Below are 12,930 nucleotides of genomic sequence, written 5' to 3' on the forward strand. Positions count from 1 at the left end.
TCACAAAAGTTCATCATAACAGAGTTCTTTCTGCGCATCTGGTTTTAATAGCTTACACAGAGGATGGAGAATGTGCAGATTGCTGGGAAAGGAATCACTGCCAGCTGAGGGGTCACCACAGCAAAACAAAACCATGGAGCTGCTGGGGAACACAGAAAGACTGGTATGTGCACACACATGCGCACATGCTCCCGCCAGAGTATGCTAGGGTAAAACACTTGTGCTCCCATTTCAGAGCAATGCAGGGAAAAAAATACAAGATCTGCCCAAACATGCACTTGCCAGTGACAGCATTCCGAGGTCTGTCATGGGATGACGACACTGCTGCACACCAGCCAGCTGAGCTGGTTGGGAAGCTTAACAAGCATCTTGCCACCAAAACTTGAAGTCCTGAAAGCTGTTGGGACTCAGGGGGAAGCCATCCAAAGCAGCATGCAGGGAGAATAAAAGCAGCAAATTCATTTCACCTATCTGCCAACCTGAAGTTTGGGAAGTACCATGTGGTCCTCTTGCCTTTTGAGGCTTTAATTTGGGGGAACAAGAAGGAATCCTGCACTTGCTCAGTACTTATTTTACCGATGCAAATGTGTCTGATGGCACTAAGTTTCTCCTGACAAGGAGACATGTGGAAACCTTAAATACGGGAAGAGAGAAGTAAAAGTTTCACTTAGTAGTTAAGAGTTTAAGTCAAATCAATAAATTCCATTTCATACTACTATAAAATATATTCATGATAAAATTATAGATGGTATATGATGAATCACAGTAATTCATGGCAGGAAAACTGATGACCAGAACCTGCTTAAGCAGAAATCAAAAGGAAGCATGAAGAAGATAGTGCTGTGAAAAGACTGAACAAGCATATTTCCTATAATATGTATTCTCTGCTCACCTAAGTGCCCATTTTTACCAAATACTAAAAAACATCTTATGATAAATATCCTTTCTGGATGCTGTAAATAGAAGAACAAAGTCACTTACATGTGCCTGTAATTTAGTTACAGCATTCATCTGTAGCCACTCTGAGGAGCAGCAGCTCAAACATACCTTTACAGGAGGAAGGTAAGCATGCTGTAGTATCAGCACACAAGGGTGGACCAAATTCTCTCCAAACCAACAGGTAGGGCAGTGCTTCACTCAAACCTCATGAAAGCCACATGGTTAATTAAAAAAGAAGAGTTTGTTTTAAAGCTGTACTTTCACTCCTGGGAAAATAAAGAGTCTTTTTTCATGCAACCCCATACTGAAGGCATGAATTTTAGCAGCTCTCTTTGTTATAGTTACACTGATGGAAACGTGTATCTCTAGAGACACCAGCCAATGCCCAATCAAATCCAAATATTCTTACATATAATTCTTTGTCAGAACCTGTCTGATGTCCCCGGGGACTGAATTCATTTACATGACAGTATTTCTGTAAATGCTAGTCTTACATCATAATATTTAAAGGTTCCTATCTATACATACTTCTCAGATCTTTGAAGGAAACATCCACTTCTGTTATTCCTTACATGGAGATAGCTTTCTACTTGATGTATCCCTTTCTGTAGGATTATAGCCTGAAGGAATGCTCCACTGACAATCAAAGGGCAGCAGAATAGGAAACCCAAGGGTAATTACAAAACCCTTTTGTGGAGAAACAGTGACATCCAGTGGCCAGCAAGGAAACCTGAAGTCCTGCTGCTTATGAAAACAGCCTCAGTACGAAATTCTTCAGAAATAGCAGGGCTGCAGTCACATACTTGTGAGAATTACAGCCATTCACTTCTGTATCAAACGAGTTAACAGAAACTCGTCTCATTTAAAACCTCAAGTTCCAAATGAAGCTGGTTTGGATGATGCAGCAACATTCCGTAAATACAAAATTGTGCAGCCAAGGATCTTTGGACACAGCTGCTACACAATGCCTTTGGAACTGCAGACAAGACTGCAAAAATACTGAAGTATTCCCAGTGTTTATCTGCCTTAATCCTCACTTTTCCTACAGGATTACTTTTCAGGGCAGTTGCTAACACAGCAAAACACTAAACATATCCAAATACCGCTGTCACGGGGTTATCTTAGTTGTCTTCTTTGAAGTATGTTTTTAAAAGCACAGAAGACAAACCCCTTGAAATCTTGGGATTTTTTTTGGTTTAAGAGAGAACAGACTAGAAATTATCTGAAGCTGTCAGAAAAAAACCCCAAAGGCCAGTCACAAAGTTCACCTTGCAGCAGGATTAGAAGATGTTATTAGAACCTGTTGTCAGTGTAGGAGCATTAGGATTATTCTATTTAAATAGCATACAGATCCTGGCTAAAGCCTATCAAGTTCTTTAGTTATGAATAGTTGGCTCTAAGCAGATTGAACTGAGGTACCACCACAGTTGTATCTTAACATCGGGCATTTACATTGCCTGATACCTCTTCCTGTGTCTTTTGCTGCTATCTTCTTCAGTGCAAACAATGCATGTTATGCACATTCATATTTACGTTTCCTTGTCATTTACATAATTTCCCTAGCTCACATCATTTAAGATAAATTGCAAAGAATTTTCTTCATTAATGACAAAATCCCTTGCAGCCATCCCTCCGTTACTAGCTACAGGATCGAAAGCCTGGATAACTCAAGGAGCAGCAGAGTTCAAGACCAAGTGCCCCCACATCCTCACGAAGAGGCCAGCTCCACACTTCACCCAAGTAGTGCTGCAACGCTACAGCTCTGGGGATTTCATTCCTTGTGCTTTAGCTTTATGGATGTGCCACTATGTGGCATTTTTAGTAAGCCAAACGTTAATTAACTTTCTGCACAAGCTTCACCTAAGGAAATCTTCCTACAGAGCTGGGGAAACAAGCACATGGGCACATCCAGTTTCACCCAACCAGCCAAAGCTCCTATGCTGACAACCTGCCACTTACAGACCTGTATCTGAAACAGGGCAAACCCTACCTGCAGCCTGTGTTACCCAACCAACCAGTCAGCATCTGTTACCACACAGATTAGCTTAATCATTACAACTTGAGAAAGGACATCTGTTACTTGTAAGCTAGAGAAGATAAAGCAGCTAGCTGTACCATGGAGCATAACAGTAGCAGAAAAAGATACGTAAATTTATTCAGTGTTCTATCTCCTCTGGACAGGAGTTCATGCACTGCTGAGTGGAGACCTGGGCTATCAGACACCCAGAGCGAATTGGGGAACAGTCAGGGCTCACAGGGACCTCTCGAGGCCACCTCGGCCAGCTCCCCTACTTGACCAGGGCCACCTAGAGCTAGCTGCCCAGAACCACGTCCAGCCAACCTGTGAGGATCTCCACCGAATGAGTCTCCACAGCCTCCCTGGGCAGCCTGCCTAGGCAGCTGGACTGGAAAAAGCAGGAGCTGGACATGCACCTGAACAGCAAAAAGTATGAAATAAGAAAGGCAAAACAGCAATTACAGGAAAACTCAATCTAAGGATGGTATCTCTTATGGTAGAAAGAGCAATTGTTTACAGAAATACTTCAGGTTTATGCTAGCACAGCCAAGTATACCAGGCAGGGAAGCAAACCCCACTATTGAGAAAAAAATCTAACCATTAAAACACAGTGAGTTTTAGTTACAACTAAACAAGCAGTTTTATTGCAGCCTTCTGGAAATGAGTAGTGCAACTTCTTAGCCAGGATTGAATCCATGCCAAAAACACACTGCTAATGAGTGGCTTACTTACCACAGACACTGTGATGTTACATTGAGAGCTGACATTCAGGAGGAACAAACTTTCACAGCAACCCTCCAATGGACAAAAAAACCCTCCAACCCCAAAACTACCAAGATAGTGCATAATACAGGGTTATCAGTGAAAAGCAAAGTGTGCCAGCACACTAACACTGCACACACAGCATACAGGTGCCAGGATTCCCACTGCAAGGTAAGCAGCTGTCAAAATTCAACAGAAGACAGGCAGCCACCACGTGTACAACGTGGTAACACTAACATGAACAGGCACATAGGTTATCAGACCCACCATTACCCAGTTGAACCAAACCATTTAACCCCACCCCATTAAAACAAAGACAATACAGGCTTCAGTGAGAATTTCCCAGCTTTTGGCATTAAATGGCTATGTAGAAAGCTTGTACTTAGCCCAAACCAGAAAGCCGTTACCCTGGCTCAGTAGTCATGTATTCCCATTAATTTCAGGCAGTTCAGTAGACCCAGTGCATGAACACATCCTCCCACCTGCCCACTCCTGCCCCACCAGCCACTCTCACTGCAGATGGCACTTCCCCAAGTCACACATTCCACACACAACAGCCAGACCCCCATCCCACACCAGTTTTACACCTTCCAGAGGCTGCCACTGCAACATGCTTTTCCCACTTAAATGAAATACAAAACTACTTGCATTTGCTCAAGTACACCCCACCTCTCCAATACGCATACTGAAGCTCAAGTCCCTCCATAGCACCATCAGGCAGTGCAGCTGCTCACACTCACCACTACTGAAGTCCATTTAAACACACTGAAGTTAACAAGTTGCAGCAAAGCCCACCCCACTGCACTGACAAGCTCACCCCTGTATTTCATGGGCGGCTTTCCAAATCTTTTACCAGATTGTCCTTCCTGGAAATTAACTATAGTAAAAAACACCAACATTGTTTTAGTGCTTGAATTAAGATTTTAATCCAGATGTTTCATCCACAACAGCCTCATTAAGCATGCAAAGAGGCTTTAACTGCCATGGAAGAAAGCCACGGTAAGCATGTCACTTAAATATACCGGTTTTGCTAGCTTGAACTGAGACAGACTACAAGTTGTAATGTGCAACAGAAAACTTTATTAGCATTTCAGTTGTTCAGCAGGTATTTCAGCTTGCTTTAACCCTGCATTTAACTTAAGACATTACAGAACTACAGTGCAAACACAAGTGCTATTGGCAATCCCATTGTTAAGCAAGGTGCACAATAACTTAACAGCCACCCCTCAGGCGAAGCACAAGATGGAGGGTGGATTCCTTCTGGATGTTGTAGTCAGACAGGGTGCGACCATCTTCCAGCTGCTTGCCAGCGAAGATCAGCCTCTGCTGGTCAGGAGGAATGCCTTCTTTGTCCTGGATCTTGGCCTTCACATTCTCAATGGTGTCACTGGGCTCAACCTCAAGGGTGATGGTCTTGCCAGTCAAGGTCTTCACGAAGATCTGCATGCCACCTCTCAAGCGTAGCACAAGATGGAGGGTAGATTCTTTCTGGATGTTGTAGTCAGACAGGGTGCGTCCATCTTCCAGCTGCTTGCCAGCGAAAATCAGCCTCTGCTGGTCAGGAGGAATGCCTTCTTTGTCCTGGATCTTGGCCTTCACATTCTCAATGGTGTCACTGGGCTCAACCTCAAGGGTGATGGTCTTGCCAGTCAGGGTCTTCACAAAGATCTGCATGCCACCTCGGAGACGCAGCACAAGATGGAGGGTGGATTCCTTCTGGATGTTGTAGTCAGACAGGGTGCGTCCGTCTTCCAGCTGCTTGCCAGCAAAGATCAGCCTCTGCTGGTCAGGAGGAATGCCTTCTTTGTCCTGGATCTTGGCCTTCACATTCTCAATGGTGTCACTGGGCTCAACCTCAAGGGTGATGGTCTTGCCAGTCAGGGTCTTCACGAAGATCTGCATGCCACCTCGGAGACGCAGCACAAGATGGAGGGTGGATTCCTTCTGGATGTTGTAGTCGGAGAGGGTGCGACCATCTTCCAGCTGCTTGCCAGCAAAGATCAGCCTCTGCTGGTCAGGAGGAATGCCTTCTTTGTCCTGGATCTTGGCCTTCACATTCTCAATGGTGTCACTGGGCTCAACCTCAAGGGTGATGGTCTTGCCAGTCAAGGTCTTCACGAAGATCTGCATGCCACCTCTCAAGCGAAGCACAAGATGGAGGGTAGACTCCTTCTGGATATTGTAGTCGGAGAGGGTGCGACCATCTTCCAGCTGCTTGCCAGCAAAGATCAGCCTCTGCTGGTCAGGAGGAATGCCTTCTTTGTCCTGGATCTTGGCCTTCACATTCTCAATGGTGTCACTGGGCTCAACCTCAAGGGTGATGGTCTTGCCAGTCAGGGTCTTGACAAAGATCTGCATGCCACCTCGGAGACGCAGCACAAGATGGAGGGTGGATTCCTTCTGGATATTGTAGTCAGACAGGGTGCGTCCGTCTTCCAGCTGCTTGCCAGCAAAGATCAGCCTCTGCTGGTCAGGGGGAATGCCTTCTTTGTCCTGGATTTTTGCCTTCACATTTTCAATGGTGTCACTAGGCTCAACCTCAAGGGTGATGGTCTTGCCAGTCAGGGTCTTCACAAAGATCTGCATGTTGAACTGCAAAACATACACAAGTTTCAGCAATCAAAATACAGACTTCAGTTATTTCTAAATAAAGTGTTTATTTCTGTTTCACACTGTACGAAAATCAGTTAGACTTTTTGGGTGTTTCCGATTGCCTTTTTTTCCCGTTAGTACTGTCTACAACCATTCCCCGACTTCACTCTTAACGACCTAAACTCCTTCCCAAGGCCAGCCCACCACACTCCTATATCAGACTCCTTCCATCACCTCTCACCAGCCGGCTCTCAAAACCCCCAACTGCTCCGCACAGCCGCTCTAAGACCTCCGCCCGCAGCCCCGCGCTGCTCCCCCCGCGGCAGTGACTCAGCAACGCACTTCCAGGACAAACACAGCCTCCGCCATCTTCCCGTACCACCCCCCCCCCCCCCCAGTGTGTCACGGTAAAGCGAGACTCTGCACCGTTCTCCCCCTTGCCCAGCAAAAACCCCTGCCCGACAAGCCACCACCCCAGTTTATCCCCTACAGCCCACTAAATGCCTTCCCTTTTCCCCCCGTCCCACTCACGTCTTAGGCCCTGCGCGTCACTCTCCAACAGCGTAAAACACCCACTCCGCCGCAGCTGTACTCTACCAGATAACGCGACCCACCCCTACTTATATGGTGTCGTGCGTGCAGGCTCCGCCCACAGCCGCTGACGTGTCCATCCGCCTCCCGAAGTAGTCCCAAGTAAAAGAGCACTGTTGTGAAAAATACTCACCTTTCTCCTCTCCACTCCCTAGTCCAGAGGGAAAAAGGGTCCTGGAATTCTACTGTAGGGTCTCAGATCCTTAGAAATCCCGATATTTCAGGGCGCGGATGGATCTGCAGTTGCGGGGCAGCCGAAGTGCACAGAGGGACACGCTCGGCATGGATTGGCGCAGCAGTGAGAAGAGCGGGTGTTGATTGGTTGATAAAGAAGGGCGAGGGTAAGGAAAGCTCTGGAAGATTCGGGTGCTGCCCAGAGCTGATTGGTGCGCGGTGAGGTCAGCGCTGTTGCTAGGGGGAGTCGCCTTGCGGAGGCAGAGTTCAGCGGGGATTGGGGTGCGATGGGTTACGTGTTCGATCCCCCTGTCAGCCCGGAGCAGTGTTCAGCCTGGCTCGGGATGCGGGAAGAGTGTCCCGAGGAAAGAGGGGCTGCCCTTGGCACCCGCTTTTTGCTGATCTATATTAATACCAGTACCTCTGACCAACTCCCTTCCCTGCCTGTGGTGGTTTGAAGCATTTATGGCAGAGCCTGGAACAGTCTGTAGGTCTTGTCTTGGCATGTGTAGATGTGAGGAAAAGATAAAAAAAGCAGGACTGAGTTAGTAAGGCTGGAAAAAAGGTTCCTTAGACATTCATGAGCGTTGGTAGCTCCCAGTGCGTCACGCTCGGTGCCGCTTGTCACGCGGCTGGTTTCCTGAGAAGCCCTTTGAACCAGTTTCAGGCAGCTGACAGCTTAATTCTTTAATGTGAGGTTGCAAAACAACCCCTGTGATGAAATGCTGACATCTGAAATGCAAACGGCTGTTTACTTCAGAACAGGAAGCTTTGATCTGGTTATGGAACAACTTCCTTCTGAGAACTGATGTGGGAATGTGCTTTGTGTTAATTAAGCTTCATTATACCTTTCAGGCTGGCTCCTAGCCCATTTTACATCATATATATCTGGAGTATACAAAATCCAAAAAGGCTTTTATGTGGCAGTGTTTTATCTGCTGCTAGCTCTGTCAGTGAAGCCAGATGAACTTGCTTAAATCCTCCACTCACAAAGCATAAGCACGTTGTGTGAATGGCAATATTGAGTACACAGCTACTTTGTTTTCCCCTTAATAAAACCTAAAAGACACTAAAAAACCTTTAACAACAACAAACCTCTTTTGTTTTCCTTTCTCCTCACAGGGCTTGTGCCTGCTAATACCTCCTGGTTTGCAGTAAAAAGGAATAAATCATCCCAACAATAATTATTCACAATGTATTCACAGGAAGAGGGGAAAATGGTAACTGCAAAGTTTAGAGACAGCTGCATGGCAATAACCAACCTTGGGAATACTATCCAGTGACATAAATTTAGGACAGAAGGCAATAGCACATTTGTTTTCTTCATGCTGCCATTTTTGCTCAGTGTTTCCAGTACATTTGTTTTGTTTGCCTGGTGCCAGGGTGACTACAGGCTTGTTCCACAGCTGGCCTGCATATCCTGTATATCCCATGCATTGCTCCAGGAACCACATTCCAACACTGAACAAGATCATGGAGTCCTAAGAGGAGGGCCAGAGTAACTGAAACTTACAAATGTGAAAGGCCACATCTTGTATGTGTTAAACTGGAGATTAACAGGCTAAAAGCTCTGGCCTGTGTAAGTATTCAAATCAACAGATCAGAATAAACTCCCACCAGATGGGCCTGCCATGGATCATTGTTTAAATACCTTCTTAATAATGGCTCCTGAAAAATTCATTCTTCAGGAAAATGACGTTATCCCAAGCAAGCACAGGCAGCAACATGCTGACGTGGAACACAGGCTCGTACTTTTAGACAATTATGGTTTAAATTCATCAGTTCCATGCAAAAAGCCTCATTATTTTCCTCAGTTATCCCTCTGTCAAAAGAGATAAACACAGTCAGGCTTTGTGCACGCAGCTCCTGGGCCCAGCAGAATTAAACTAATCTCCATAGCCTGCAGGCAGTGTACTCCACACAGGCCACCATTCTGCAGCCTCTACTGATTGGATTCGTTTAATTCTCCTAATTATTAATCTTCAGTAGCCATCTACATGCCTGTATGGAGCCCACCTCTTTTGTTTCTGGGTAGGGGGTGGGCTGAATACAGAAAGTTTCTTAAATGACTCTTTTCCTGTCCCTTGATATTTTCTGTGCAGTAAATTCATGCCCTGAATGTTTCACATCTAGTATCTGCATAGATTCCTTAACACTACTTCAAAGATAATTATTACCAAGTTGAAAGCTACTTCTTTATAAAGTCAGAATGCAGTGTTTCTATATTGTGAGCCAGATTCTGCCTTATTTTCATACATTATGTGTACAGAACAATCTCCCAGGCTGGAGGTGATGCCCTGGTGACTTTGTTTTACTGAATTTCAGCTTTACCTCAGAATTTCTTTAGAAAGTATTTTTATTACCTGAATTTGATACAGGCACAGGAGATCTGTTTATGTTGTGGTTATACAACATAAATACAAAGTCTATGTATTTAAGGTACACACCACTATGGAGCTCTTGGTGAATAAGAATCATCAAGCACTGTGAACTGTATATAAATAAATGCAAAGGTCAATAAAACAGAAATTATCTTGTGACTGGCCTGACTGCACAGGTGGTGCCAGCAGCCTGCAGTTGGGAACACGTATTTCTTTCCAAGTGGTTTCAAAAGTAGGTCATTGGGCACTAGTACAAAGCAACCTACTTTCAGAAGAGAAGCATGTGGAGGTCAGAGAAATGCTTCCAACAAATCTGTAACATTCTAGAACACAAGCTGGGTCTGGGTTTTATGTACACTAATGTCTTAGCAACCGCATATCATTTCTAAGTGAGCAATGTCAAATGAAGCAATCTGTTTATCTTTCGTTCAAGGCTTTAAGTTGGGACAGCTGGCTGGTCAGGCAATGCGAGTATGTGCAGCCAGCTCAGTTCTGTTCCTTTGTTCAGATAAAAATAGGGCTACTTGCCACAGGGAAAAAAACCCACAATGTATATTCTTATAATATTACCTACCTCAGGCGTCTCTCACTGTGTATGACACCAGATAATTATTTTTATCTATTTACAGTTGTGGACATAAATATTTTCTTCCCAAACCTGTATCTCTGCAATAAAGCCTGATCTTTGCTGAAGTTCCAGCCACAAGACAAACAGGGCTGTGGCATGTTACTGCTTGTCCTTGTCCTGCCAAGCTCAAGGGTTACCAAAATAGTGAGTCACGAGCCAAAGTACTGTGAGATTGAGTGTAATATTATGAGATTACCAAAAAAAGACAACTACCCGAGGTTTGGTTTTTAAGCCTTATGCTAAAAATACCTTAAATAAACAAAGTTTTTAATAAGCTACCAACTTCAGGAGATGAAAGCTTAAGAAAAACAAACAGATACCCAGATCTGTAGTAAAAAGAGAAGAATCAGCAATACTCCTCTGTTACCCTGTTTGTTTAAAGGATATTTTGACTTTGTAGGACACATAGGACACAGCTTTATGATCTGTGCTGCCACAATAAATAGGCTTGGGCACGTCTTTCTCTGTAGGTCTAAATGACCCCAAGGAACATGCAGCAATTGTCTATGCTGTTGATGTGAGGAGACTTCTGAAGGGCATTTTATGAAGATGCCATCACAGGTTTGTGTCTGCATGTCACACCAGTGAAAGCAACAATCAGTAATAAGGTCTATTCTAAAAATTACTTGTCTGCATCTTTTTTTTTCCCAGTCTGCCTCCTGCCTGCGAGTCTTTTGGATCTGATCCAAGCTGCACTGCAGTGAAGGAGCTTTCTTTGTTCACGTTCCCTCTGTTGCATCTGAGCCCACTGAGCATGTGGTTTCTAGGGTGAGGTTTTTCAGCAGGATAGCAAAGCAGCACCTTGAAAAAAAAAAACAACAGAAAGACAGAATAATAAGTCTTAATCCACTGTTAATCATTATCAGTGTTTCAATAGAACCTCTATGACAGTGAACAAAAACCAATACTGCCAAGGCCAGTCTGAATAGCCTGCATTCAGTGGCCTAGAGGTGATAACCTGTATTCTGTTTTCAGATCCAGCCTAGATCCCTTGATGGGGAGGGGAACGTGCAGAATTCTTCCTCCTCAACAGGAAGACTAAAATCCAAGCACTGACATTTTTCTCCCCTGCACAAACTACGCAGTTTTAACTACTTCAGTTCTATGAAATGTGGTGTGAGCTATACACTATTTCTAGTTCCCTGCTTACCAGATGAAAAGCATCCACAGTAACCAGTTCTCTTTAACCCACAAACATGTAGCTGCCTTTGCAATGAAAATGCCCTTGCAGACAGAATCTCAATGCGGGCTGCAAGCCAGCTCTGCAGAGCTGAGTCATTGTTATACAAGCAGGGCTGGGCTGGCACTGAAAAACACCTTTGTACTTTAACATTAAACCACGTCAGCTGTTGAACTCTAGTATCAAGATAACTAAAGACAACAAGCTGATTTACTGGACTTGTCCTCATCTTTCTGAATGCTTCCTTCTCTAGAACCATTCTTCATCAAGCTACTGACTTGTGCTGAAGTTTGGCAAACATTGCATCAGATTTGGAAATAATGTACCAGGAAAGCTGTTGACTCTTCAGGCATCGGGTAACACCGGCCCCCCAGGTATGCCAACAATACCATATGCAACCACTGAAATGCAGGGCTTGTAAATCCAAATACCAGTGAAATGTGTCATCAGCCAGAGATCCCCTATAAAGCTCTTGAACTGGTTATTTATGTGAGACCCAGTTTTGAACTCTAAGAGTCCCTTGTAATAAAATATACAAATAAAAAAGCAGAAAGAATTTCTTTACTGCAGCCTTCTGAAACAAAGCTGCATTTTGTTCTTCCATTTGTCTCCTAGTTCTTGATCATGAAATGTTACAGTGGGAACAGAATTCAACTTCTCAAAATGCTTTCTACATTTAAAATATGCTGAACTAATTCCAGAGGAGCAGAGAGGGATAGATTTGCAGCTATGACATGGCCTGCACATCAGTTTTGCCACTGGAACTGCTTTTTGAAAGCATACAAGTGCCAGCATCTCCTGTATTGCAGAGAGGAGGTAATTTGTGTGAGCTGATTGCTAATGAACTCCTAAAATATGTTCTTTCAGTTCAGTGCAGTTTAGTGTTTTTAGAAAAGGACTGACCATGTAGGCTCAAACTTGAAACTGCCATACCCTGCACTGACAGCACATGACTCCAGGATGCAAACTGCACAGGCTCAGTTTCAGCTCATGGTCTCCAGTTTCACCTCAGTGACTTTTCTTCCCAAAATATAAGGTGACTAACATGAACTTTAGGGTGACTAAAGGTCTGGGAGTGGACCAGCTCAGGAACTACAGATAAACATGCTGGCATGGGCCAGGATTTGTCACATACAGCGTATTAAAATGGTTCCATAAGGATGAGTAACCAGAACATAGGTTCATATGAGGAATAACAGGAAATTGTAACTCAGCACCTTTCCTGTCATCAGAGGAGAGAGGTGCTGAGTGACAGGGTTGTTACGTGAGTCCTGGTATGTGCCATCTCAGGAGGCAGCCTACACACTGCAGTCGTGTGTTTTTAAAGCTGTTATCCAGACCTGATGCTGCTTCATTCATTGCTGTCCAGTTGCTTTGCTGTATTCCTGGCTGAGACATGACCCGTCAGTGCCTCTTCCACCCCACAACCAGCTGTCAGATCACATGTTGACAGCTTTCCCTGTTCCCCTTCCTGAGAAGACCAAGACATTCAGTTCTGTTGAAATTCCCAGTGCTGGGCACAAAGCCTTATCCTTGGAGTGACGGGGTTTTTTTCTCCAACTAAATGTAACTTGGACACTACAAGTTTTGTGGTTTTCCCCTGCATTGAATAATTTTACTTGAGAAACAGCACTGTCTTCTAGATGTTCAAGAATAACCTTTTCTG

At 44.5% G+C, this 12,930-nt stretch overlaps 2 protein-coding genes across 7 annotated transcripts in view; both read right to left on the reverse strand.

Annotated features, from left to right (window-relative positions):
• Positions 1-12,930, reverse strand: part of TRPV2 (transient receptor potential cation channel subfamily V member 2) — a 29,262-nt gene that overhangs the window by 13,528 nt on the left and 2,804 nt on the right. For 3 of the 5 annotated variants that reach the window (XM_065694716.1, XM_065694714.1, XM_065694719.1), the window contains exon 1: positions 480-564. The gene's annotated coding sequence lies outside the window, so the exon portion shown is untranslated. Of the gene's footprint in view, positions 1-479; positions 566-8,726; positions 8,898-10,710; positions 10,886-12,930 lie in introns of those variants that run through there. The other 2 variants (XM_065694715.1, XM_065694717.1) reach the window with 2 other exon arrangements.
• UBC (ubiquitin C) lies at positions 4,776-7,053 on the reverse strand. Of its 2 annotated transcripts, none has more exons than XM_065694728.1 (2): positions 7,035-7,053; positions 4,776-6,310 (listed from the first exon to the last, which is right to left on the reverse strand). In XM_065694728.1, exon 2 carries the CDS (start codon positions 6,302-6,304, stop codon positions 4,931-4,933), a length of 1,374 nt encoding a protein of 457 aa, XP_065550800.1. In that variant the 5' UTR covers positions 6,305-6,310; positions 7,035-7,053; the 3' UTR covers positions 4,776-4,930. The 2 variants fall into 2 exon arrangements, with proteins under 2 accessions (XP_065550800.1, XP_065550799.1); XM_065694727.1 differs by lacking the exon at positions 7,035-7,053 and adding an exon at positions 6,842-6,949.

Source organism: Lathamus discolor, chromosome 14 (genome assembly GCF_037157495.1).
Source record: "Lathamus discolor isolate bLatDis1 chromosome 14, bLatDis1.hap1, whole genome shotgun sequence".
Lineage (NCBI taxonomy): Eukaryota > Metazoa > Chordata > Aves > Psittaciformes > Psittacidae > Lathamus > Lathamus discolor.

Bases quoted from the DNA above. Each gene is read 5' to 3' on its own strand.
- UBC (XM_065694728.1), bottom strand. From the start codon at position 6,304: ATGCAGATCTTTGTGAAGACCCTGACTGGCAAGACCATCACCCTTGAG.